Raw genomic sequence first — 26,912 nt, 5'->3', positions numbered from 1 at the left:
ACAAATAACTTCTATCAAAAAACACTTGTAAAATTCTTACAAAATTTAAGTTGTTTTGTATGGTGAGCTGATCTCTGTTAACTACTGCAGTTCAAAGCACACTAGGAATGTACAGTTTGTGTTGCTAGTATAATCAGTAAATACTTGAGATAAGAGATTTGTGAGTGTATTTGTATTAAATCTAGTTAACTGTCAGTGGAAACAATGGTACAGAGAACTGACAGAAAACTCCTTTGTTCTGAGCAGCTCATATTACCTGGAATTTAAATACTGTTTTGCTAAGTACATGTTTTATATTAAAGTATCTTATTAAAACATTTTTTAATGTTGTATAACAGATGTTGGTGTCTGCTAAATAATTAATCTGTGCCTATTTTGATCACACATTAAGTGAATGCCCTAAAAAGGAGAAAAAGCATTAAAATTAGTAATGAAAAAGTAATACTGATCTTTTCTAACACTAGTAATCTGTATACATATATCAAATATTTAATATTAATGCATATTTTAATATAAACCTTTTTATTTTTATAATCTAGAAGGAACATAGGTTGACTCAGAAATATCTTTCTCAGTCCAGTGAAGCTTTGCTACAGTGTATGGGTATTGCATTCAGTCATAATATTACTGATGTACTGGCTCCTGCTAGTTTTGAAATGGTCGAATGCTTTCAACAGTTTGATCCAGTTTCAACTAGCCAGTTTTTGGCACTTCATCAGGTAAAGTATTGTGCTTCTTTCCAGTATAAAAAGGGTGGTTTAAGTCACATAAGCAAAAATGTCTATTGGTCATACAGAACACAATATATGGATGCATATAAGAACTAGCGTGTAATACAGGTAGTCAAATATATGATATGTTTGCTGAGTTCAGAATGTTTGATCAGTGGCTTTTTAACGATTCTATTATCTATTGTGTTTGACTTGATGTTTTCATTGATGATTGCATACATGAAAATATTTTAATATGAATAAATTACTATAATGTGATTAGCTAAGATAAGACATTACCAGAAAATACAGTTTCATCCTTCCCTAACAAATAATTTAAAAAAATGTTTCTCTAGATTTATTCATTCATTATTTTCAAGTAGATAGGAAAGGTTTACATTCGGTTTGTCAACAACACCTATACAGCGTGGTCCCATAGATGGCTCAAAGGTGTATGAATCACTCATGCGAGTATTTGCCTTCATCACAGAGAAGATAAGGTATGGCTGTAAGGCTTATATTCCCTACACCAGGAACAAATAATACATACTTTGTACGCCATCATCTCCATTGTAGAAATACATAAATGTACCTTATAGTAATTTCCTTCCTGCCACATCAAGGCAACCACAGGAAATTATGACAGACAGTAAGCACCTGCCTCCATGTCAACACTTAGATTTGCAAATACCTCCACCCATGGGTGGAATGGACTAGGTAGGTCTTTTGATAAATCAGAAAACAGCTAATACGGGGTTTTGTGGCTCAGTCCTTTATTGCTGTACTCCTGCAGCACACCATATTATTTATGGTTTGCTGTCATACTTGTTAGTGAACAAGCAACGTAGAATGCATATCAAGGTACAAAAACCATGAGTAGTCGTATCTTTTACTGGGAAAAAAATTCTGCTGATTCAGTTACTGTGCTGCCCAGAAAGGTTTCTATTTAAAAAAACAAAAAACTTTAAAATGTCACTTCATGTCAATATTAAGCCTCCCTTTGGAATTTTTGATTATGTCAACCCAAATTGCATTTTTTTAATGTGAGAGCTGCATTAAAAGAAAAAAAATGCTTTAGCTCTTAGCAAGCATTGTTTTAAAGGACAGAATTGGTATGTTTGCTGAAAGAAAAGGATATAAAATCTTACCCTTTATATTGTTCTTTGTAGGAAGTCTGTTAAAATGTGTGATATGATGGCTATACAGTAAAAGGCACACAAACACAGAGAAGACTCAGCTTACTTGAAAGGCTAAGTTCAGGACACAGACATTTACCTTTCCATGTAGACCTTAGATGACTATATGCAGGAACATAGATGATAAATGTAGACAAAGAAGTAAATTCTAGCTCTTCATATTTAAGAAATCTTCATAAGTTATTGCTAGACTGTTTACATTAGACTGTAAACACAAGTAGCAGACAGGCATTTGCTAACCCATATCATCTTTCAAGCAAGAGACTTTTTCTTTAACATATATATATGTTTTAACAAACATAGAGTGTATATGTAGGGAGGGGAAATAAATAGATACAAAAATTTTACAGAGCTGTTCAGCGTCTATGATGATGAAGAGTATCCTTCTAGCAGCTACACCTAACACCAGCAGCTCTCAGCTGGCAGCATTACTGCATCTTCAGAATCATTTAAAACAAAACAGAAACACAAGTGATCTTCTGAAAAATGTGGAACAGCAACTGACTGCTACTTCAATGGTAACTTTTTGAGATGTGCTATTTATTAGTGGTTTATATGTATGTTATATAAATACACACAGAGACACATATATACACACACATACACAGATATATATAATTTCAGTTATTCCTGGAATTAAATAATATTTCATCTGTTTTCTTTAAACTCTATTCAACTTTTTTTTTCTTAATTTGAGTCATAGATTGACTTGGTCATTAATCAAAATACATTTTTATTAGTATGGTATGTACTGTCCTGTGGTTTTGTTTATGCTAGGTTATCTGTGTGGCATGAGCTATGTGATTTAAGTCAGAAGTGAGATTTTAAGGATGCAACTCCAGTTTGTCTTATAGTTACAATTTGGTATAGCTGGATGTCAGAGTTGTGCTATCTGCACACTTAAATCATTAATTCCATGTGAATCTCGCCCAATCCAGCCGAAGATGCCATTGTAAAGGACTTTTGCAACAGAGACTCCTGTCACTGTCTGGACAGCATCCAGTCATCCTGTCTGAGATACTCAAGTCCCCATGCAGGTGTTACCCTATGAAAAGAGCCTGGGGTTTTGGGGGGTTTGGTTTTGTTTTCTTGTTTGGGTTTCTTTTTAACAAACACTCTATCCATGGGTGTCAGCAAAACTGTGATGTTGCAAACTGGATATTTAAAGAAACCAACCAGAAAACTGTAATTCATAGTTCTGGAGCAAATAATGGACAAACTTTTCTGGGAGATAAATACTCTGTCTTTCAGTCTAAGCTGGCTAAGAACTCCATTGTTCAAATGTCTGAGGTCTAAAAGTGAATACCAAAACTAAGATTGGAAGACCCTAGGTTATAAATGAATGAAATTAAAAACTGCCAGCAAGTTACATACAAAGGATTAGCTGTAGCTGGCAGGGTTTAAGCATTTAGAAAATGTGGCAAGCAGAGATACAGTACAGGGTAAGAAAAATACGTGTTTGTAGGCTACTGTTTTGACTTTTTTCTGTATGGGCTGTATTATCTTATTTAGCAGAAGAAACAGGATATTATTTTGTTTAGAAGCCACTGTTTTTGAATTGCTGTAATTATCTAACTGGTAACGGTTATCCTAGCTGAAAACATTCATCAATGCCCACCATGACTGCACCTGTCGCAGTAGCTCAGGAAAGAAAAGGTGGCAATCAAGACATCTGTTCATGGCTGCATTCTTGAACTGCATGATTCCAGGCAGCTTGAGATGCAAGAAATCAAAGTGGTCACTGAAGTAGTTCCCTCTGAGGGTATATTAGTGTTTTTTAAAACTCAGTTGAGATTTTTAGTTCAGATCAGGAATGCACTTTCAAAGTGAATCTCCCAGTTGTCCTTGCTCACGGTGCTTTGATTTGCATTGTGGTACAATGACTGTATGAGCAGTGTTCCTCTCAGACAGAAACCAAACTGGATTCTCTGATGCACTCAAGCCACATCGAGTGGGCATTCAGTCCAGGGGGCCAGTCCAGAGGTGCTCTGAAGTGAAAATCAGTGAAAGTGTACAGTGTATAATTCTGCTCCTGATGAGCTGTACCACTTGATAATGTAGGTAGACCCAGAGTGTACCCTGTGGGCTAAAGCACATAAAACTTCAATCTGAAAAACACATAAACACACATGCTTAAAGACAGCAGTCTAAAAAAACTTTTATGGTCCTTTCTGTATTAGGACCAGTTTTTCATCTGGAGCCAGACTATTTAGGAGGTTTGGGGTTGGTTTTGGTTTTATTTTCTCAAAAAGGATTGTATATTCTTTAGTACAATATATTTGTGGTGTGTTGACCTTGGCTGGTTGCCAGGTGCCACCAAGCTGCTCTGTCACTCCCACTCCTCAACAGGACAGGGGGAGAAAATACGATGAAAAGCTCATGGGTCAAGATAAGGACAAGGCTATCAGTCACCCATTACTGTCACAGGCAAAACAGACTCAACTTGGGGAAATTAATTTATTGCCAGTTAATAACAGAGTAGGATACCGAAAAATAAAAACAAAACTAAAAAAGATCTACACCCCTCCCGCCTTCTTCCCAGGCTCAGCTTCATTCATGATTCTTCTACCTCCTCCCCTGGCCACCCAAGCAGCACAGGGGAAATGGGAAATGGGGGTTGCGTAGGGTGCATCCCATGGGAGACAGTTCTCCACGAACTTCTCCAACATGGGTCCTTCCCACTGGCTGCAGTCCTTCACAAACTGCTCCAGCGTGGGTCCCCACAGGGTCACAAGTCCTCCCAGCAAACCTGCTCCAGCGTGGGCTCCTCTCTCCACGGGGCCACAGGTCCTGCCAGGAGCCTGCTCCAGCACGGGCTTCCCACGGGGTCACAGCCTCCTTCGGGCACCCACCTGCTCCAGCGTGGGGTCCTCCCCGGGCTGCAAGTGGATATCTGCTTCACCATGGACATCCATGAGCTGCAGGAGGACAGCCTGCCTCACCATGGTCTTCCCCACGGGCTGCAGGGGAATCTCTGCTCCGGCGCCTGCAGCACCTCCTCCCCCTCCTTCTTCACCAACCTTGGGGGCTGCAGGGTTGTTTCCCTCCCATATCTCACTCCTCTCTTCCAGCTGCTGTGCAGTGTTTTTACCCTTTCTTAAATATGTCATCACAGAGGTGCCACCAGCATTGCTGATGGGCTCAGCTTTGGCCAGTGTTGGGTCTGTCTTGAAGCCAGCTGAAACTGTCTCTGTCCAACATGGGGATAGTTCCTCGTGTCTTCTTACAAAAGCCATGCCTGCAGCTCCCCCTGCTACCAAAACCTTGCCATGTAAACCCAATACAATTTTACATGGTTCCTTTTGGTGAGGTGTCTATTCTTAACAAAATAACGAAGGACTTTTGCAAACATAAATGTTACAATGAATTATTCTGCTCCCTTCCTTTGCTAGTATTCTGCTAGTATTTGATAGCATTTTAACTTCACAGTGTAGTGGCCAAAAAAGTCATGTTGTTATGAAAAGTGGAATAAGTTACAGTATTTGTAATTTGTTTTAAATAATGTTTATAAGTTCTTATGCACTGAACAAAAGTCACACAATCACAGAATGGTTGAGGTTAGAAAAGACCTCTGAAGGTCATCTTGTCCAGCCTACCTGCTCAGAGCCAGTTGCCCAGGATTCCTCCAAGGATGGAAACTCCACAGTGTCCCTGGGCAACCTGTGCCAGTGCTCAGTCATCCTCACAATGAAAAAGTGTTTCCTGTTGCTTGGATGGAGCCTCCTGTCCTGGTACATCTGCTGAGCATTTCCTTTGACTTTTTTTATTTTTATACTAACACCTCCTTTCCTAGAATTACTATCAATTTTCTGATGAAAGAACTGAGATTGGAATTTTTAAAAATCTATGAAAATAATGCTACTTTTGAATTATTGTACAGGCATGGAGAAATCTCTGTATTCCTGTTGAACATTTTAATATAATGGATGAATTGACATCTAATTTCTACATAATTATTCTTCAGCATTCAGAAGACAGGTATAAAATTTCATCATTTTGCTTTAGTATTCTGTTTGTTACAAATGGCATCTTTTTTTACTTGTAAATAATCACTATTTTGATTGTTTATTGCCTTTTACTTCTAATTTTGCTGGACTTGAATTTTAGGATAGTGAACAAATTAATATATAAATAAAACTGCCTGCAGCTCAAAGCTGTACGTTTTTCTGATTTCCCTAATTATCTCTTAAATCTCCAGAGGTCACCTGAAAGGTTTCAGGCCATTCTTGGTATCCTCCTAAATTCTGTTAATAGCTTCCAGCTCTTATTGCTTATGCTCTTGAAAATGTTAGGAGGGGTCATATTTAGCTTTATAGAGCCACAAATGATCTCATTACTGCAGCCTAATTAGTGACTACTCATAAATTGAGTAGCAACTGACTGAGTTCCTTCACCAATTGTGAAAAGTCTTAAACAATTGTCATGGAACAAATGAAAATCTACCTTACTGGATATATAGCAATGAAAGAACTTTCCTTACAGCTCTCAGTTTGTTCCAGTTATTTTGCAGGTTTTTGCACCACAAGGTGAGGACATATATTGCATCTTGAGAGTATTTGTGAGCACATTAAATTAGAGGGTAATAATTACTCATCTAATAAATTTACTTCATATAAACAAGGCTGAGCAGTCAAATAATCTACTCAGCAGTTTTCTGCTTTCCATAGATCAAATTTGTACAGTTCATTGATTGAGATGCCAAAAGTAAGTACTGCGCAGCAAAAAGGAAAACCCACTCAACCAAAGGGTAAGTGCTTCTTACATTTAAGAGATAAAAATCATTGCACTGATGTTATGAGAAGGCTCATATCTTTCACTGTTGCAGTCAGTAAAATTTTTAAATAATTTTAAAAAGAATAGTAACTCTTACTAATACCAGAGGAAAGTAAATGCCTAAATACATGTGTTTCATTATCAGATATAGTGTACCTAGTCATAGTTTACAGAATTTTTGTTTATATTTGAAGGCTAAAGTTGTTATAGGTAAATAATTGTAGAGATTTTTTCATTGTATATTTCTGTATATATTTTGTGCTAAACATATATATAAACAGTTATTTCATTTTCAAAAATATGCTGTGGCTTTAGAAGCTGATGGTCTCTATACAATCATTTCTTCAAGTACAAATGTGAAGTCTCAAAAAGAGTCTTAAGATGGTGTTATCCTCCTTTTAATAGTGCAAGCTAAAGTTTCTCGATTTCCTGTGAATCCTGATACATTTTGTATTTTGTTGGAAAAAGTGCGTCTTTACAAGCAGCAAAAGATGAAGAGTCATCTTAAACAGACTGTCATTCAAAACTTGCAAGAATGTGTCTCCCAAACAGATACGGTAATATATTTGATTACCTTATATTTAAAATAGGGTGAAAAACATGTACTAAAAACTATCTTAAACACTCTTTATGCAGAATTTTCAGTTTATTCCAAGTGTAACATCCCTAGTCTTTATAGCTGCTAAATGCTGTGTACTCTGCTTCAAAATTTAATTTTACTGTGTTATTCTGTTACTGTTCTGAATGTCATTTAGCAGCTTTGAAATGTCCAGTAGTTTATCAGAACTGAAAATTGATGCAGTTGAGATCAACTTACGTGAAAATGTGCTGTACCTGTAAGATTTGCATTTGCAAATTTAAATTGCCTTTCATATCACATGAAAGCCACAGCTGTCCCAAGAAAAAAATAGGAACATAGATCTAAACCCTTTAATCAAAATAAAACTATCTTAGCCAAAGATTTATTACTGACTTTCAACACAGGAAAGTTTCTTTCTAGAGCACACTGTATCTTTTGCGCTATAACTGTTTATTTGGACACAGTTGATCCAAGTCTGTTAGTCACAAAATTTTGATTCAAGGATGCATCTCATTGGAATTCCAAGTTTGTAGCTATGAACACTCTTAAATTCTATATGATAAAAGTTTTCTGTTACTGCAAGAAGGCTCAGTTCTGTAAGGACATTGTTTTTCACAATCAGTGAACACAAATTGTGTATCATAAAAGTACACTGGATAAGCCTGCAGTTTTTGCTTTTACATAAGCTTTTAAGCTGCATGGTTGCAGAAAGTTTTCTACACATGAAATGTGCAAGTCTACATCCTAGCATTCTAATTTACTTTAATTTTGGCTCCATTATATAAAATTTAGGTTTTTCAATATCAGTCAAAATTCACTGTTAAATACAGTATATTAACAAAAACTGGTATAGACCTATTTCTATCATTAATATAAAGGTAAAAAATATAGATCATATTGAATTTCCTGTACAAGTTTTCGTTGTTTTAATCACATAATGTTGACACATCTGGTTCTTGAATTATATTTCTGTTTTATCCATCACATTAGCTTCTCTCAGTTAAAATACCAATTATTGCAGATGGTTGAAGTATTGATCACTTTTTCTTTTGTCCATGGCCAGCCTTTGTTGTAATGGCAGTTATGTAAAGATTGCTGTAGTTGTGTAAGTAAAGAAAAAGGTGATAAGATAATGTCAAGTAGAACAGACCAAAAAAAAAATTGGCTTAGGTTTTTAAAATGCATGTGCGTTACAACTTTCAATAATTATACATGCACCCTGCACAGAGCCACACAAACAGAGCCTTGGGTGAGAAGTCTGTTCATTAATATCAACACTCTTCGACACTTAGTTGAGCTCATTTTTCCAGGTAGTATTTTTGTGTCCATCTATACTGGCTGTTAGAAGCTTCAGTTTTTAGTGTCATCTTCTCCTACATCATTCTGTTCTCTCCTTATCTATTTTCTTAATTATGTTTATTTTTTTCCTAAATTGGTTCCACTGATCTCTCCATACGCTTTCATTTGCTTCTTCTACATTCATCTTGCAGTTTCTGTTTACTTCTCAAAGTTGTCCTTTCACAATTTCATCCCATTATTTGGAGCACCACATTATCTTTTCTTTCTGCTGGTCTTCCCTGCTATTCCCCATTGAAATTGCAGAAGTATATTAATCCTTTAAATAATAAATATTGACATCTTGTACTGATTCCTATGTCAGAATATTTTGCAAAATCCTGATGTTTTGAAGTAAAGTAGTTTTGAAACTGACTTTCTATATTTTCCATTTTATGATGTTTCAAATTATTTGATTTAGCCACTGATTTAACATAATACACCCTCCATCCTTGTTAAATAGCATTTGTAAGTATTCTTTTTTTTGTTGCAATGTGTGTGATAGACTGCAACAGAGAAAATAGATGATAATGGATATGATTTGACATCAGATTTCTCTGAGATATTAGAAATTATGGAAGAATATCTGAAACCAGTGCTGTCACAGTTTGATTCTTCTGATACCAGGTAAGACATTTAGATTTGCTTTATCATCATTTGTGAAAACAGAATGGTGACTCAAGTCCTACAAATACAGGAATGGTTTTAGTAAGAATAGACCCTCTTGAATGAACTTTTTACGTCTTGAAAGACAGTATATGCATGATATGCAAGACTAAGAGGATTGAAACATGATAGACTAATGGCCATTTCTAACAAGCACTGTTCTCCAGCTTAAGTTATACAATATTGAGTTCAGGACGAAACTTTATAATTTAACTAGTTAAGGATAGGATTTCCAAATGACAGGAACTCCAAAGGGAGTACATCCTTTGTGTAAAATTTCTTTGAGATTGAAGCAGTTTTGTCTTTGTGTTTCCTGTGAAAACTTTTACTTACAGAAGTACTAGCGCTGATAATATTTTCACTGTGATTCCTCTTCCCAGAGAACAGAGCACATCAGTTTCAGCAGCTGAATCAGGAAAAAGAAAATTGAAAGGTAAGGACACCAAACATACTAAAATGTGGGGTATGTGCTCTCTTGAGTGCAATATATGTATGTGCGTGTGTGTACAGACAGTATCAAAATCCTGTCATTTTAGTTTCAATTTTTGTGAAGCCAGGGAGAAGAAAAAGTCTTTAGCAATGGTTTTGTCTGTTTATTTTCTGTATCAAGTCAAGTATTTTAGTATACTTCCAAAGAGATTATTTATATGCTGGATGGAGCTATCCTGCATGTGTTTGCAGTCTTGCAAACTATACAGGCTTTAGACAGCTAAATAAAATGGCTTTATTACAAACCAGTCTTTTCAGGAGAAAAAACAAAAGAAAGAACTTAAGAAAGTTGATCTCTCTTTGTTTTGTCTTTTCCTGCATTTTATGTTATGGCAACTCACATGTTGTTTGTCTTAATGCAAGCCTAACACTGGAATATGTCCCTAAACACATTGCAAGAGAAGAGGCTTGCTTTGGGGATGAGTTTTTTGCTTCATGGTGGGGAGCAGTGAAGTTTCTCAATTAAAATTACTAAAAAAAGATATACACTTGCATTTGCTTTTACCTGCAAGAGTTTCTTTCTGCAATCTGGCAGCTGGCTGCTTCTGTCATTCTGCAAAGACTGAATAACTTGTCTTCCATGTATTTGTTGTTTCTCTGTAGAACAGGAAAATGTTGTTATAATGATATTCAGTACTTTTTTCCTAAATAACAGAAACAGAAAGTTTCCTACAGAAAGGCACAGTTAGTATTGGATAAGAGCTCCTTTACAACTCTGTACTGTTTAGCCAAACACTGCTAAGCAATTTTGCATTTCCAAACATCATTTTCTGGAATACATTGCATATACCTGGACTTCAATCAGAGGTGGTTGGTTATTAATACAGGGATATTTTTCCCTCTGAAGAACGAGTGGTCACAAGTGCATATGCATAGAAGTTTGACAACATCTTAGGAGTAATGGTATCAAAAGAAATATTTTTGCATAATGCACTTAATCCACAGTAAAATGGAGTTCAGGTGTCATACAGCAGAGGAAATCTAGGTTTTTACTTCTAACTTCAATTATTTATATACACACTGAGAACTACTAAATCTCAATCATATTCTGTCACATTTCTTCAGGTACACCTATGGACTTAGGATTGTGTGTGGTATTACTAGGAGATACATTCTTTATGGAATTGCCTTTGGAAGCTCTGAGTATCTTTAAAGGGGAAGGAATTAGTTCTGTATCCAGAGATTTTTCTCTCCAGATCCTCTACAATCGAACACATCTGGCTGAGTCAGGTACTATTAGATAAACATTCTTTGCATTAGCATAATGATGCAGTGAACAAGATACTTAAAATTTAAATGATATGAATGATGTGTTATATTTTACTGGAAGACTGCCACATACGATAGTTTTCCGGTATTTTAGATGGAGTAGATAGTACAGTAGACTTATTTCAGGCTGATTATAGTTGCAGTGCTAGCTAATTTAAAATAACCTCTACATATTAAAGAATTATGTAAAACTCAGTGGAATCTAAAATGGCTTGCAAAGTTTCAGTTATACAAGTATGGTCTTAAACTCTTTAAAGCTGTTCTCAGCTGCACTGAAAAAAATTGAAATAAGAATTTAGACTTCTGTTAGTTTTCTTTAACATTAGTGTCAGACTTTGCTCAAAGTACCAAATGTAAAAAACTTAATCATTGAGCTACTTTCTTTCTGTATAGCTAAGATAACATTAAGGTCAACCCAGCGATTCTTGTGCTGTGCATGAGCAAAATCAGATCCCACAGACTTTATGGACTTCTTTTATTACTGCAGACACTTGCACCACATATATAAACTCTTCAGTGAAATGAGTTTGTTAAGTGAGATAGTTGGACAGTTGGTAAACTTGTCCCTGTGGCATCTTAAAACTAATTTATTATTTATTCTAAAAGTAAGAAAAAAATGCAGGCACTAAGCAGTTTTTTGCATGAATCTTCTATTACTGAAGTTAAAAATTTGAAGTCACATTTTGCTCATACATTAGATAAAAGCACATTTTAACTCAAATTAAATTATTAAAACTAGTGGTCCTCAGCTAAAAAATAAGCTAAGTTTAGAAAATCTCACTCTGTACCATGAAAGTATTCTGTTCCAAAGAGCTTCTGTTATTGTGTTCATATCCATAATATTTAGCACCTTCAGTGTAGCCCCTTCTCTGTTTTTCCATTTCACCTCTCCTTTCTAAAGTGAAAGAATTGTGAACAATCTGAGATTATTTTTAGTCTACATACACGTTCATATACCGTTACAAGTCTGTTAGAAATAGGAGTTTCAGAACATGCGGGGGTTTTTTTCCATTTCTGTTTTTCTCTTTTTTAAAGTGAAACTTCTTATGGTTGCATAATTTTAGAAGCAGATAAATGAGAGGAAGCATAGTTGAAAAGTCTCTATTCATGCAGTTATGCAAGTAGCCCCTGAATGAGGAGGGAAACACTAGCCATATGAGTAATAATTAATATCTCAAACTTTCACCAACTTGCAGTGCACTCCAGTGATAACTGGCTGAGACGTGTACTTTGGGTGATAGTCGTATATACAGTGAGAAATGTGTCAGTTTTCTGTGTTTTTTTAGAATCCCTTAAAGAAATAAAAAGTCAGAGTCAAATATGAAGCTTTCTTTATTTTTTTGATCTCTGCATGTTTCATAGAAGCTTCAGTTATTCCAGTAGCATCAACAATGAATAGATACAGCAATAGGCTTAGAAAGTCCTTTGGGAATCACTGTTCAACTCTGTCCTAAATCTGCAACGTAATGAAGATTTTGCATGTCTAAGGGATCACATCTCTTACTTGTTTTCCACTTTTAAGCCATTATTTTTAGGCAAGAGGGTTTGGGGAATGTCCTTGCCTTGCTGTGATGTGAAGTTAATTTTTATTTTTCTTGTTTAATCTGTTATTATTATTATTATATCATAACAAATACAAGTAGTCCTTCAAGAAAGTTGTATTTTCTAAAATGGCCTATATCTTAAAAAAAACCCCATCTTTTCAATTCCACAGAGACTGAAGTTAAAACGGATGTTGAAATATCTAAAGAAACAAAACGAAAAGCTCGTCAGAAAAAGAATGTCAAAACGGTGAACTTTCCACATTTTTAAAATAAACTCAATAGGAGTAGCTCTTCTTTTTTGTGTAAAAAATGTTAAAGAACTACAAGTGGCTTCCATAGAATCTCATTATATATGCTAGAATTCTGAAGTGGAATAAATATCACATTAGTCCATAAAAATTTTGCTTCTTATTGATTTTGCAGTAATGACAGAGTTGTTGTTTCTTTGAAAAATCATACTCTTTGTGTAAATGTGGCATATTTTAACAACCCATCAAGGGAGCTGCTTAAAGTTACTAAAATACTTTCCCCAACAATATAATATATTTCATATCATGTATGCACATCTTTTTATAAATATTTATGTATGTATGCATATATATCTATATATGTGCACACACATATAATACTCATGTAATGTAAGTATATGCATTGTAGATAATGCAGAATAGCTTATGCTTTTAATTTCCATTGACAATTGTCATACTGCTTTTAATCCTACCTTCAAAACTTTAGAACATCTCTTTGTTAGTTGTTTGACACAAAGAATGCAATACTATTAATATTTGATTGAGACTTCTGCATGTAATAGAATATGTATTCTTTTTAATTGTAGGCACCAATTAATAGTGATTTACCCTGTAATTGCTTGCCTGTTGATATTCATAATTTTAAATGTATCCTTTCACAAACTAATAGCTAAGTGTATCAGTTAAACTTTCTTTTTTTGTTGTTTACATTGCATTGTTTACACTTAACTGTTTATCAGATATTGTGGACCCCTATAATGAAGGAAGACAGGCAGGTAATATATATTAAATATTTTCTCCACAAACTACCCATGGAATTTCGAAAATTTTGTAACAGAAAATGAAGTCATGACATCAAGATGTTGACAAGAACGCTTAGCTTTTAATTAGAAGAGTAGTGCTTATCACCTGTCAAATGATGCATCAGTGAAACAGTATAACCTGTTTCAGGTTCAGGAAAGAAATTAGATTGTCTTATTATTTCTTTCATATCACCAAATATTGACCTAATATCGCCAAGAAAATAATTACTTGAGTAATCTTTTTTACTATGTAATCCAATTAAAAACACATGCTTAATTTCAAGAACTTGTTATAGAATTTTTAATTTTTCAAATACATGCCATAAAGATGCAATATCAGTAGTGCAGGGAAGGATATAGGTAAACTGAAAGGATATGATGCTTTGTATGATCTTTGTTATACAAGAAATTTGCTTGAAAGCCATGAATGGGCTTGGAACAAACAGTACTGAGTGAGAATGGACTGGGACAGGAACAGTTGGACTCACCACACCTATACAGCAATTCTCAAGCTAAAGACTACAAATAAAGCGTATGTAACATGTAGTTTTTGCAGTCCGTTGAAAGGTGAAGGGTACTATGATAGACACAAACAGTCCTGTAAGGATATTTGAGAGGGTTGTTATTTCATTTTGGAATGTATTTATTAAGGCAGTAGGCATTTGCTGTATTGGAATGGAATGAAATGGAATGCAATACAATACAATACAATATTTTCAGTTGGAAGGGCCCTACAGCGATCATCTAGTCCAGCTGCCTGACCACTTCAGTGCTGACCAAAAGTTAAAGCATGTTATTAAGGGTATTGTCCAAATGCCTCTTAAGCCCTGACAGGCACGGGGCATCGACCACCTCTCGAGGAAGCCTGTTGCCATGTTTGAACACCCATCTTGGTAAAGAAATGCTTCCCGATGTCCAGTCTGAACCTCCCCTGATGCAGCTTTGAACCAGTCCCATGTGTCCTGTCCCTGGACGCCAGGGAGGAGAGATCAGCACCTCCCTCTCCACGTCCCCTTCTCAGGAAGCTGTGCCCCTCAGCCTCCTCCTCTCCGAACGAGACAAACCCAGCGTCCTCAGCTGCTCCTCAGAGAACGTGCCTTCCAGCCCCTTCACCAGCTTGGTTGCCCTCCTCTGGACATATTAATTCAGTCTGACACAAACACTTTAAGAATACAATTTGATCTCCTTTTTTCTCCCAGTGTGTGCAATAGTTTAACTGATTCACATTCATTAACCAACTCACATGCATGTCAAATGCCAAAAATTGATTTAATGGCGGTTTTTAATTGAGATAGTTATTAAACCTCAACTCAACACAAAAGAAGCTACTGAACAATCAGTAGTATAACAAAATATGTCTCCATATGTTTGCAGTTTCTCCTTCAGAGCAGATCAAAATAAAACACTTTACCATGTGCTCAATATCTGGCTCTAGAGTATATATTTAATTTGCAGTAGTATGAAAATGTAGTAAAAAAAAGAAAATTAATTATTAAATATGCAATGTTCTTGGAGAGCAGAGGTGGGTTTGGAATCTTGCTTTTTGAAATCAGGGCTCCGGAAACTCAGTTATTTTCTGCAACTGCTTAAGTCCTCTCTGAGCCTCTGGAATAGAACTGTATGAGCGGTGCTGGTGTTCTCAACTCTTTACACTTTTTTCACGGTACTAGACTTTTTCCTTTGTGCTTTTAAAGTCTTTAACCTGTCTACCAAATAGTCCTTGTCAGTTATAAAATATACCTTTCAAATGGGAATTACAAACAATTTTACTCAGAAAATATCACAACTGCTACAGTTTCAAAGCTGGACTTAGGTTTCAAAAAACTTGAGATGTAATGATGGCCTAAACCCCCCTATATATTATATTGTCATTTTAAAATGATTGAAATTGAGATTACCTAACGTTCTTTGTAGCATGTTAAGCTCATAATGATGAAATTCTGTTGTTACAGGAACTTTAAGTCCTTCTCAAAAAATAAAGGAAATCCTAGAAAAATACCATTACCTATTTACACTACAGTGGGAAGGAATTATTGGCAACATACGTGTTCCAAGGTTTGTAATATTCTGCCTGCTTTCACGTTTTATCCATGTCTATTTTTTAAAATTGTACCTATTCCCAGAGGCTTCAGTCATAAAATAGGGTCATGTTGTCTTTCTTTCAAATGCATATTTAGATTTGTAGACAGAATATTTTAGATATTTGAAATACAGTGCCACAAAGTGAGTTAGCTAGATTGGTTGCATCAGAGTTGCTGTATATCTAGATAATCCAATTTTGACAAAAGCTCTGCTGGTGCAGTCTTTGATGAATATTATAAGTATATGTGAACTTAAATGTAATTTCTGGCTTCACTCATAACTGTTTTTAAATCTAAGTATTAAAAATTATAGCACCTCCATGCACATTGAGTCAGCTGTAAGATTGGAGCACAGATTTCAGAAGAAAAGTAATGAAGGTACATCTTACAGTTTACAATTTCAAACATCTGATTTTGAAACTAATACCATTTTATGGAGTTCATTCATAAACACACTTCATTCTTTATAGAAGTACTTTACTTTTAAGATCATAGCAGTAGAGGGATAAGAGGGATCTTGAGAGGTCAAGCAGTGACAGGTCCTGTAAGTGAGTCAACACAGTCATCACTGGACCTTCCTTTATAACTGCTAGTTTAATCAGTCCTTTGAAATCTTCTCTACTTAGGTAAAATCACTGTGTAGGTACTCTAGTGTTTCTTCGTAACATTTACAAAGATTGTTACCTGTTACCAAATTGCATAGTTTTTGCTGCCAGCTAAGCTGATTATTCACATCTCTTTTCAAAACCTAATTTCTTCATATACTGATGGGTGCATACATGAATACTCCCATTGAATATTAGACTAAATACTGTTATTTCAAAGCTGTACAATGCATTCATGGATGATTTTTTTTTTTAGGAGAGTCTGGTATTTATCAAAAAATACACTATGCCTCTTGTTTACTATGAGATGTTACTAAACTAAGTATACCTCTGTATAAAAATAATTATTACTAATAGTCCATATGAGTTATTACACTTTCCATAGAATTCTGCAGGCTTGCTGGTCTCCTTGCTTTCCATGCTGACTTTTCTTAAAATATTTCTGGAGTAAATAACACTGAAGTGTTTGCTATGGATAATTTCTGAAAAATATTCTTGTAAAATAGTAACACAAAAGTAACTTCCTTCCTTTCTTCTTCCTTCCTTTCAGCCAAGCTGAATGGGAGCAGCTGCTGACAAACTGCAGTGCATTTCTCTTCTATGGGATGGAAAGATTCATGTCTCATATTTTACTCAACAGACTGGTTGCTATGAACATCCCAAGTGAGATAAGCAAACTGAAAAATATTTTTTTAATTACACCACCTTTTGTTCCCTGTTGTGTTTATTTCATACTGTATCATTATCACAGTATTGATGTTAGCAATTAAGGGCTGTTTTCAAGATCCAGGGTTTTAACTGGAAAAACTTTGTGCTATGTAGATTTTATTCTGTTGCACAGCTTTCTTGTTGTTCCTTACAAATAAAGTTAGTCCTTCTCCACTTCCAAATGTTGGAATTTCTTAAGTTCCAAAAATTGAGTCATCATCTGATAGTTTTCCCAGTAAATCCTCTTCTTTTCGATGGAATTTAGTATTTGGTAACAAAGTATTTTTTATTGTTAAGAACAACCTCTACAGTACGACTTCTCCAAAATTCCTCAGTCTTCACTCAGGCAAAGCAGAATTGTCTGTCAAGACTGGATTAATGCTGAGTGATTACTCTGGTATTATGGAGCATTTGTAGACTCTGAGAAGGTATTTTTTTCTCTGTTTCTTCACAGCTAATTAGTCTTTCTGATCTTGTAGCATAAGGCTTAGATTCAGAACTGGTGTTTCAGATTCACAATCTTCCTTTCTCCTCCTATTCCCCTCGCACATCTGGAAGAAGCTCAACTTTGGAGTTGTGCTGAATTTGTCAGGGTAGCTGAATTGCTATATCGCTATATTGTGTTGAGATGTAAAGTAGAGAAGGACAGTACACATCAGATTGTGAAGCCCTGCGAAGCAACAGGAAGCTTCTTCAGGAAGTGTTTATTTTCAAAGTGATTTAAATATGTATATGTAAATATTACTGGAAATCAAGAAAATATGTCTTCCTATATACAGTGGTCACTCTTGAAAATGAGGTTTCAGATGTCTGTAGGCCAGATATTTACAGGTCTGGCAACTTTTGGAAAGTTCCTGAGTACCTTGTTAACCCTCACCCTGTGCCCTGCTCTTAGAATATGCCAGGATTAATTCTCCAGTGCATCTTATTTCCTTTAATGGAGAATAAACTAATTTCAAATATATTAATTTTAGTCCTCAAAGGATTGTTCTATTTTCTGACCACCTACACAACTTTTACTTGTTAGCTGGTAAAATTACTCTTGTCTTGCAGACTGAGTTTGAATCTACTGCAGAGCCAATCTTCATGTTAAGAGTACTTTTATTAATAACTATGAACTGTGTCTGAGGTTTCTGAGGGCTCTAACCTGGACCCAATATTATTAAATATTACTGTTGGTCATTTACATGATGAAACAGAATGTATCATTGCTGAATCTGGTATGAGACCAGGCTGAGAAGGAGAATGAGGTGGTTCAGCAACTCCTGAAATGCAGGGTTACAATGCAAATTAACCTTGCTTTATGGCAATAATTAGTAGGGGGTAATTTAGGAAAGGCTAGTGGGAGGTGTTATACTTAAGCACAAATAATCAGTTAAACATTAATAAGTTAGGGAATGACTGCTTAAGGGGCAGAATTACAGAATAGAGTCAAGAGGTGGATCACAAATTAAACAACATCTTCTTGCTAGGGGAAAAAAGCCTAAGCTCTGTATACATTAAGAGTGGTCAGAAGGCTATACCACACCATATTTTTATTAATAAATATGTATGTGCATTCATATGTATATATGCATATAAAACATACTTCAGGAGGAAAGATTGACATATTGAAGGGAGACATAATAATAGTTCTCACGTATGTCAAAGGCTTTCCAAGCAGAAAGGTAATTTAATTCTCATCTGCTTGGGTTAGGAGAATAAGCAACAGGTTTAAACTGCAGCAAACCAAACAGTGGGAAAAGCTTTTTAATTCGAAGAGTATTCTAAGTTATTTCACTGGAGGCCTTTAAGGAAAGTAAGGAATGTTTGAGATGTAACTTGGTCCTAAGTTGTGGAAAGGAGCTGCAGTAGTTAACATTTCCATACCTCCATGTTAAAAGAGTTTATAACTACAGAATTGAGTCATGTAGGTCATTAGCCTGTAATAAGATGGTACGTGGACTTCATTATTAGTTATACTAAAGTGGCACAGGAAAAAAACCTGCAAAACACTGTGGAAAGGTATAGCAAAGTTACATCAAATAATGTTAGGATGACTTTATTAGTGTTCTTTTACTTAATACTTGACAATTTTGGCTGAAATATATAAATTTTATATTGGTCGTTTAGACTGTTCAAGAAATTCATTAACTTAAGAAAGTCCTGATTTACTTATATTTATTATGTTGGGCATTATTATTAGTGCAAATACCATTGCTATAACATCTTTTTTTCCAGAATGCCATTTGATGATACTTCTAGATCTGGTACGATCAAAGCAAAGTTACCAAAGAATTACAAACTCTGGTATCCACAAAAGGTAGGATAAAGTTGTATTTCTGTAAAGTCCACAGTAAGGCAGATTATTTTTATTTCAAAGCAAAGTTAAAATTTTGAGTTATAAATATTCTCATTTACTTCTGCAAGTAGAAGGGGTCATATCTACACCTAAGGGAGAAGTTAGCCTCTTTATCTTGTAGCTTCATTCTTTACATAGGGCTAAATAGGATGAAAGCTCTGTTACAAGGCAGTGATCAAGAAAGTACAACACAGAAAGATTGCTACATTACACATTCCCAATTCTGAGTTCAAGATCCTCAAAATATTCTAATTAAATATATAAAACTTCCCTTTAACAGGTAAACTGTTAGGAGTCCATTTAAGGTTTCATACACTGAACTGTTTAACAATAAGCCAGTTTTTTATTTAAACAAATTATTATGGCATGTTAAATAACCTGTTCAGAATCTTTAATGTTATTATCAGAGCTTTTTTAGCCTTACAAGCATCTCAGTATTTTCCTTGCTTTTATGTTGACAGGTGGCAGGATTTATATACTTTTATCATATGTCCATTATGAATTCTTGACAGATGGCACACAACAAATAACTTTTAAGGTATTAAAAGCAAGGAGAATAGTTTTAGTGTCCTAATTTTATCCATGAGTTATTTAGTCCATACTGAATTTTCAGATAACCCAAATATACTCTCGAGGGACAAGAGGCCTTGTGGAGGGATGTATAGATTGGAGCATTGGGCAATCATCAATGGCATGAAATTTAACAAGTCCAAATGCCAGATTCTGCACCAAGGACAGAGTAACGCCGGACACAAGTATAAATTGGGAGAGGAGTGGCTGGCGAGCAGCCCTGCAGAAAGGGATCTGGGGGTGCTGGTCGACAGCAGGCTCAATGTGAGTCAGCAGTGTGCCCTGGCAGACAAGAGGGCAAACTGCATTCTGCGGGGCACCAAACACAGCATGAGCAGCCGGTCGAAAGAGGTGGTTAACCCGATGTGTTTATTGTTGGTGCGGCCTCACCTGGAATACTGTCTGCAGCGCTGGGCCCCTCAATTTAAGAAGGACGTTTTGGTCCTTGAATGCGCCCAGAGGAGGGCAACCAAGCTGGTGAAGGGGCTGGAAGGCACGTCCTCTGAGGAGCAGCTGAGGACTCTGGGTTTGTCTCGTTCGGAGAGGAGGAGGCTGAGGGGCACAGCTTCCTGAGGAGGGGACGTGGAGAGGGAGGTGCTGATCTCTCCTCCCTGGCGTCCAGGGACAGGACACATGGGACTGGTTCAAAGCTGCATCAGGGGAGGTTCAGACTGGACATCAGGAAGCATTTCTTTACCAAGATGGGTGTTCAAACACGGCAACAGGCTTCCTCGAGAGGTGGTCGATGCCCCGTGCCTGTCAGGGCTTAAGAGGCATTTGGACAATGCCCTTAATAACATGCTTTAACTTTTGGTCAGCACTGAAGTGGTCAGGCAGCTGGACTAGATGATTGCTGTAGGGCCCTTCCAACTGAAAATATTGTATTGTATTGCATTGTATTCTATTCTATTAACACAGACCATATCAAAACATATGCACTTTTATTCACGTAATTTTTGGGACTGCCATAGTTCTACAGCTAATTAAATATTATATCCAATCCTGTTAGGGCTGCATAAATACCTCTTGAGTTTTCTGATTATTCATTCCATGAAAAAGAAATAGAAAAATTCTTCTCTAAAAATACTGTTTAATCAATGCAACATGTAAGTTAAAATGAATTGTGTGTAAGATAGGTTATACACACATGTACATATATAAATATGCAGATCTCTGAGTGTTTAAACAACCTCCTGGTGTTTTTATTTTTAATATCCTTTTTCACCTCCCCCAAACAGCCATCTCCTAAACCAAAACAAAACACGATTCCTTAAACTAGTTTCTCCAACTCTGAAGTCTCACTTTAATAGATTAGTGAATTTTTCAACAGGACTTACATGCTTAAGCCTAAAAGCTTCCAGAAAGTTTAGAATAGCATTCAGTTAAAACTAAGTCACATAACTCTGTAGACAGACAGTATCTCCCCAAAAAATTACAGAAAACTTTAATTATCATCTTCTGATAAAGTTACCAGAGCAGAGGCTAATAAAAACAAAATTCAGCCTTCAATTTACTGCAGTTCCAACCCTACAGAGTATCACTCCCCTTCCATCACTAAAACAATACCAAAGATACTTATTTAAATATTCAGCAGTAAAAAAATCTAATCCCACTTTACAAGTGATTTGCTTTTAAGCCTCCAAATTAATGCCAAGCTTATGAGAAAGAGCAAGTTTTCAGTTCCTGCAATATTTTATGTTTCCCTTTGGCAACCTAAGCAGAACTAAACAAGTCTTTTCACCTGATTCCCAACATTTTTACTATCTTTTAAAGGATATTATGCAGTATTTTGTAAAAGTTAGTATGTTACTCCTCCTTTCACATTTCCTGAGATGCCCAGAACAGTTATATGACAGGGACCAATCCACATGGTAAAATTGCATCATGAAAAGATGTAGAGAGAAAGTTACCTAAATTCTTTGTATTAAATTTAAGGTGCTGTATGAATATTAGAAAACATTTTATGCTCAGCATACAAGAAAATGAGTCTGGCATTCCCTTTCCCCTTCTATTAAAAAACATTGTATATTTAGTAATATTTTTTGATATATTATGTACATTTTTAGTTTATTGATCTCATGCTTTTGATTTTCTTTAGTTATCTACAGCTTGGTATAGAGAGACCAACAGAGACAGCAATGCTTCTAAGCCTTACTGGTGTTCGTTCTATAATAGCCAACCAGTGGTACACTACCTTGCAAGAGAATGCAGAAAGGCTAGAAATTTTGTCTGAGAGTAAGTATTTATCTTTGTTTGCATGTATATTATTTCAGACATTTGTATGTATGCACTCATGGAGTGTGTATATCTACTTGTCTCCCGTTTCTCTTTCTTTGCTCCTCACCAAATTTTGCCTGGAGTTTCCATAGAAGGTAAACTGCATGCAAGAACCACTGTGTTGTTGACAGGTGGTTCCTTCAAACAGAACAGTAACCTACTTAAATTAGTTTTAGTGGGGGGTCTGTTTATGGTCATATGGTAAGAAGAGGATTTCTATGGTGAGGAGCAGTGGCCTAGGACTTGGCAATCTGTAGTTACATAAACTATGGGGAAAGCAAAAGCTGGAGATAACTCACATCTTCAGAGATACAAAACTAAACCTGTACAGGTATCCTTTTTCATTAAGTTTTAAATGTGAAGACACCAGGCTGTATGGTTAACATTTCTTGTTTTTCAAAATTTTCATTAAAAACTCACAGAAAGTAACATTTCTTTCCAGATTTGTTGAGCCTTAGAAGAACAACTGGGCAGACAGTCCATATTCTTCAAAAGAATAAGATTCACAGGGAAAGGGATTCTATTAAAAGTAAGAATTAAAAAGCTTAGTATGAAAGACTGGCAGTGCATGTTAACTAGAACCTGGTAGACCTATGGGTAGTTCACAGGTATAAGTGAAATCTTTTGGATGAGCTACGACAAATTTTTGTGACACTTCTTAAAAGAATTGAGAGTGGGAAGGCCACTGATCCAATATTATAATTGGAGTACCTGTATTTTAAATATATAAAATTTTGGGGAGTCTTTGTCATAGCTGACCAAAAGCTAAAAGTTACGCTCCACTGAACTGTTATAAAATGAAGTAGTGTGACTGAAAAGTTACATCAGCAACATGACATGAACAATAGAAATGGTATGTATTATAGACTGCAAAAACATAAGTTGAATGCAGTGATTAGACAGTCTGTATTGTAAAGGGCACACTATATATATGAAATTCAACCTAGCATCTTGTTGGAGAGGGGAGAAGGATTTTTGAGTAAAACAACTTTTAATATACTGTTTATAAAATTACATAGATATTTTTCATTGTATGGGAATTACCTCTTAAAACAATGGTAAAAAAATAAATTTTAATTATAACTTACACTGTCATAGAACTGAAGAGTGAGAGAAATCAGATCAGAAATGTTGCCTAGATTTCTGTCTTTTTCAGAAAATGCTTCTTGGATATAGTGGCAGTTATTAATATTATAAAAAGAATGTAAAGGAACCACAAATATTAATCAAAGAGAAGATGTGATAAATTACTGCACTTAAAGCATTTTTATATTAACAATATGCAATTACATTAACATGATGTAATAATGTTTTAAAAATATTTTTATAGTGGAAGCGGATGCTCACAGCTCTCCTAGAGACAAAGCAGAAGAACAGACCATTCACACTTTCTCAAATCTTCCTGCAACTCATCCATCATTTTTTAATTGTGTGCTATATGGTTTACCCAACGTAATTATTATGTAATTTGTGTTAGACTTTTTGTACTAAGAATACCACTACACTGTGCGTAGGGCACACTTTGCATTTAAAGGTGTGGCAGATACTTATTTCTATATGGCCTAAGGAGAGATGAGCTTAAGAAAATGTATGTTTTGCTGATAGACTGATTTCTGTTTCAGATGTAAACAGTTTGATTTAGAATAAATGTCAGGAAAATATCAAAGAACATTTATTTTAGAGGTTTCAGTTAGTACTCTAAGGTTTTCTGAACTTGGTGAATCCCATAAAAGAATTTGGTGAGCACCAACACATCTTAAAGGAAATTAGGCTAGTATTTTTGGGCATTGATGCATGAGTGGAATTGGAATGTATCATTGTCAGTACTTCCATTTGGAAAAACTTTTCCTTGATGTATTTTATTTTTACATGGAAGATTTATCAGGAGAACAACTGAAAAATTTACCAAGTTACCTTATTTTGAGTGAAATTATTTTAAATTTTTATATAGCAGTAGTTGTAGTTTTAATTTGGAAAAAAGGTAGTATTACATAAAATGTTTAATAAGTTTTGCTTTCTTTATTTCCCTATAGTTTTTCTGAATAACATGTGAAGATATATTAAATTATTCCAAAATCCCAAATAAGATTATTACATATATAGATTTTGTCACATGCTGTTAATCAGCAATGCATTTTTAAAATACATACTTTAAAACTTTATTTGTAGTGATAACAGTAGAAATAAATGTAAAATAATTTAGCACTTATGGAAAATACAAACCTTTGATCATTATTGCAACTAAAACCATTTTAAGACTCTCTTTTTTTTTTTCCAGTAAAATGGTGATGTCTGTTTCCTGTGATACATTTTTTGTGTTCCTGATAGAGCATTAAAATGGCACTGAAAAGATACTGTTCTTGGCTACCTACTGTGCTATAGTTAATTAGAACCTGGTAAGAGTTATAGGGCTATACAGACCATAATTACAAAATCATGACATGTAAAATACTTTTTTTATGCACACAATAGAATATAAATTTGTGCTTCCTTCCCCCTTGCTCTCACAATTTAATTAGATGACCTTATATGAACTGCAGCTGCTCTGCCAAACTGCATTCCATAACATGCATGACTTTTATTCCCTTTATACATAATTTTGTTCTTCATTTAGACACCAGACATATATTTTTTATGGCATGTATTTGGGCTTTTGGTAACAATACAAATTAAGTAACGAAGAGATCATAGACTGTACTTAAGTTATCCAGCCTGAAAATTAAGGATTCAGTGTAAGGTATTTTCAAGTCTCTGACCTTGCCATGTTTCACCAGATACTGGCATGAGTCCCTTTCCCCAAGTTCTTGCATTTATTTGTTTGTTTATTTTTAGGTCTTACCAGGTACCTTTTCATTGCATCACTATTACGCAGCTGCTTTTTTAAAATCCCGTGCATGGTATTTGGGAAGCTCAAGTATTTCTCGGTTTGAAGAAGCAATTTCCCTTGAATGAAGCAAATGTCCACACTTGTTGTTCAGTATAGCAAATGTCCACTATATTGTTAATTTATTTATTTCCTAGATTAATTTCCACATCGTTCTCCCACACATCCATTGTTATGAAATTGTATTTCCCTGCTGTTAATGGCTTTTTTCCACCTGGAATGCCATCTTTCTAGTGCTGTCTTTTTTTCTGTAACATAAAAGGCTTTGAAAAATAGTGTATTCAATAGGAGTCATGAAGCCTTCTCTGCCCTGCTACATGACAGTGTTCATGAATTTGTATTAACTTCCACTTTCTTGAGATAAGAAATTTCATAAATAGTAAAGTCCAGAAAAGTTTTGATGCTTCAGAAATGACAGTGTTGTTCTGTGAGAATAATCCAGGGTAAAAACTGCAAGATTGCAAAGGTTAGAAAAACCATTGATGTCCAGGTACAATGGGCTTATTCAATAATTTACTGCTATGGTTTTATTTATGAAACTGATGGAAATAACTTAATCTACCAAAGTGGCTTTTCTCCCAAAATATTCCCATTTGTATTTGATACTTTAGCTCTAACTACGTTGCAACAACCTCTGTCAGAAAGATGAATGAGTATGACCAAAAATTTCTTTACAGTCTGACAGCACTACTTTATCAGAAAGCATTGATAAAGAGTAATGGCCTTATCCAGGAAACTTCAGACATGTAAGCTTTACTTGTTGAGAGTAAGATATTTGAAATACTAATCAGAGAAGCTGTGGCAGAATACCTACAAGTGGGCAATGTATGCTGGGTAAGTATAGTAAAAGTGGATGGCATGCATAATTACATAATATGTCTGATTGGCATTTCTGAGGCATTAAAAAATAATTGAGTTATGGCCATGAAGTGTAGTCATAACCAAATTGCCTGGGGTATTAGGAGAGTATTCTCTGTATTACAGTGCTAAATACCAGTCAGTAAAATTATTAATAGTAGTAGGACTACATGAGTAGATGATAAACTGGACTTCAGGTGACAGTGGATATGCATTCAGTGACATATGAAGACATCTAATTCATTCCTTCAGGGATTAATACTGGAAATAATATCTTCTTTTCCATTATATGTTTGTAGCAACATGCAGTGACATGATTGTACAAAAGTAAAGAGTCACTTCAGGAAAAGATATATAGTAGAATTTGGAATGATTTCAAAAGAAAAAGAGCATAGATAAATTAACATTTTATATTTCAGACAAATTAACATATTTTATATTTCTTTTAAATTTACAATGACAATTTAACAAAGAAGAACCTGCTTCGTATGCAGAGGAAGGATTCAGCAGCTCAGCTGATACAGTTTTAGAGTTCAGAATGCTTATCTTTTAAAGACAGTAAATATGAATGGAGCTCAGCAAAGAAAGGTTGAGAAGGAATGCTTAATAAAATTTCTGCTTCAGAACCTGATTTGAATAAGCAACTAAAAGCTTAAAATTTTCTGATAGTCTTCAGATTGTGATTGAAAGTTTAGGCAGAAGGACTCCTCTGTGAGGACAACATGAGTTTTAATTAGGAAACATAAAAAGACCCCACTTAAATGCACTGTAATATGCCTAACAAGTCTTGGCATTTAAGAAGCTGAATAAGTCCTAAATTTACATCTTTGTCACACACACAAACATTTCCTGCAATTTAGAAGCTTTTGCAGAAATGTAATAGTTCTCACTTAAAAATTTTAGAGTCAGCCAACTCTGTTCCAAGAAATGGGACATGACAGATAGTTTAGGGCATATTCACCAGACCAAATTGAA

General features: G+C 35.2%; 1 protein-coding gene and 1 long non-coding RNA gene across 14 annotated transcripts in view; one reads left to right on the top strand and one right to left on the bottom strand.

Annotated features, from left to right (window-relative positions):
* The window catches only part of CFAP46 (cilia and flagella associated protein 46), a 99,073-nt gene extending 72,881 nt beyond the window's left edge, over nucleotides 1-26,192 (top strand). For 7 of the 13 annotated variants that reach the window (XM_075026662.1, XM_075026664.1, XM_075026663.1 and 4 more), the window contains 17 exons: nucleotides 540-719; nucleotides 2,257-2,424; nucleotides 5,787-5,884; nucleotides 6,574-6,653; nucleotides 7,085-7,236; nucleotides 9,100-9,221; nucleotides 9,641-9,693; nucleotides 10,815-10,979; nucleotides 12,733-12,809; nucleotides 13,398-13,458; nucleotides 13,551-13,586; nucleotides 15,566-15,668; nucleotides 16,850-16,962; nucleotides 19,228-19,309; nucleotides 22,017-22,153; nucleotides 22,638-22,724; nucleotides 23,526-26,191. In XM_075026662.1, the coding sequence (XP_074882763.1) occupies nucleotides 540-719; nucleotides 2,257-2,424; nucleotides 5,787-5,884; nucleotides 6,574-6,653; nucleotides 7,085-7,236; nucleotides 9,100-9,221; nucleotides 9,641-9,693; nucleotides 10,815-10,979; nucleotides 12,733-12,809; nucleotides 13,398-13,458; nucleotides 13,551-13,586; nucleotides 15,566-15,668; nucleotides 16,850-16,962; nucleotides 19,228-19,309; nucleotides 22,017-22,153; nucleotides 22,638-22,724; nucleotides 23,526-23,662 (1,851 nt within the window). In that variant the 3' untranslated portion in view covers nucleotides 23,663-26,191. Of the gene's footprint in view, nucleotides 1-539; nucleotides 720-2,256; nucleotides 2,425-5,786; nucleotides 5,885-6,573; nucleotides 6,654-7,084; nucleotides 7,237-9,099; nucleotides 9,222-9,640; nucleotides 9,694-10,814; nucleotides 10,980-12,732; nucleotides 12,810-13,397; nucleotides 13,459-13,550; nucleotides 13,587-15,565; nucleotides 15,669-16,849; nucleotides 16,963-19,227; nucleotides 19,310-22,016; nucleotides 22,154-22,637; nucleotides 22,725-23,525 lie in introns of those variants that run through there. The other 6 variants (XM_075026666.1, XM_075026671.1, XM_075026673.1 and 3 more) reach the window with 5 other exon arrangements.
* Nucleotides 7,267-10,340, bottom strand: LOC142030455 (uncharacterized). Its single transcript, XR_012650198.1, has 3 exons — nucleotides 10,255-10,340; nucleotides 9,594-9,666; nucleotides 7,267-8,354 (listed from the first exon to the last, which is right to left on the bottom strand). It is a non-coding gene; the product is annotated as an uncharacterized LOC142030455 (long non-coding RNA).
* Nucleotides 26,193-26,912: the final 720 nt, after the last annotated feature.

Source organism: Buteo buteo, chromosome 4 (genome assembly GCF_964188355.1).
Source record: "Buteo buteo chromosome 4, bButBut1.hap1.1, whole genome shotgun sequence".
NCBI lineage: Eukaryota > Metazoa > Chordata > Aves > Accipitriformes > Accipitridae > Buteo > Buteo buteo.
This window is presented reverse-complemented; position numbering and strand designations above follow the sequence as displayed.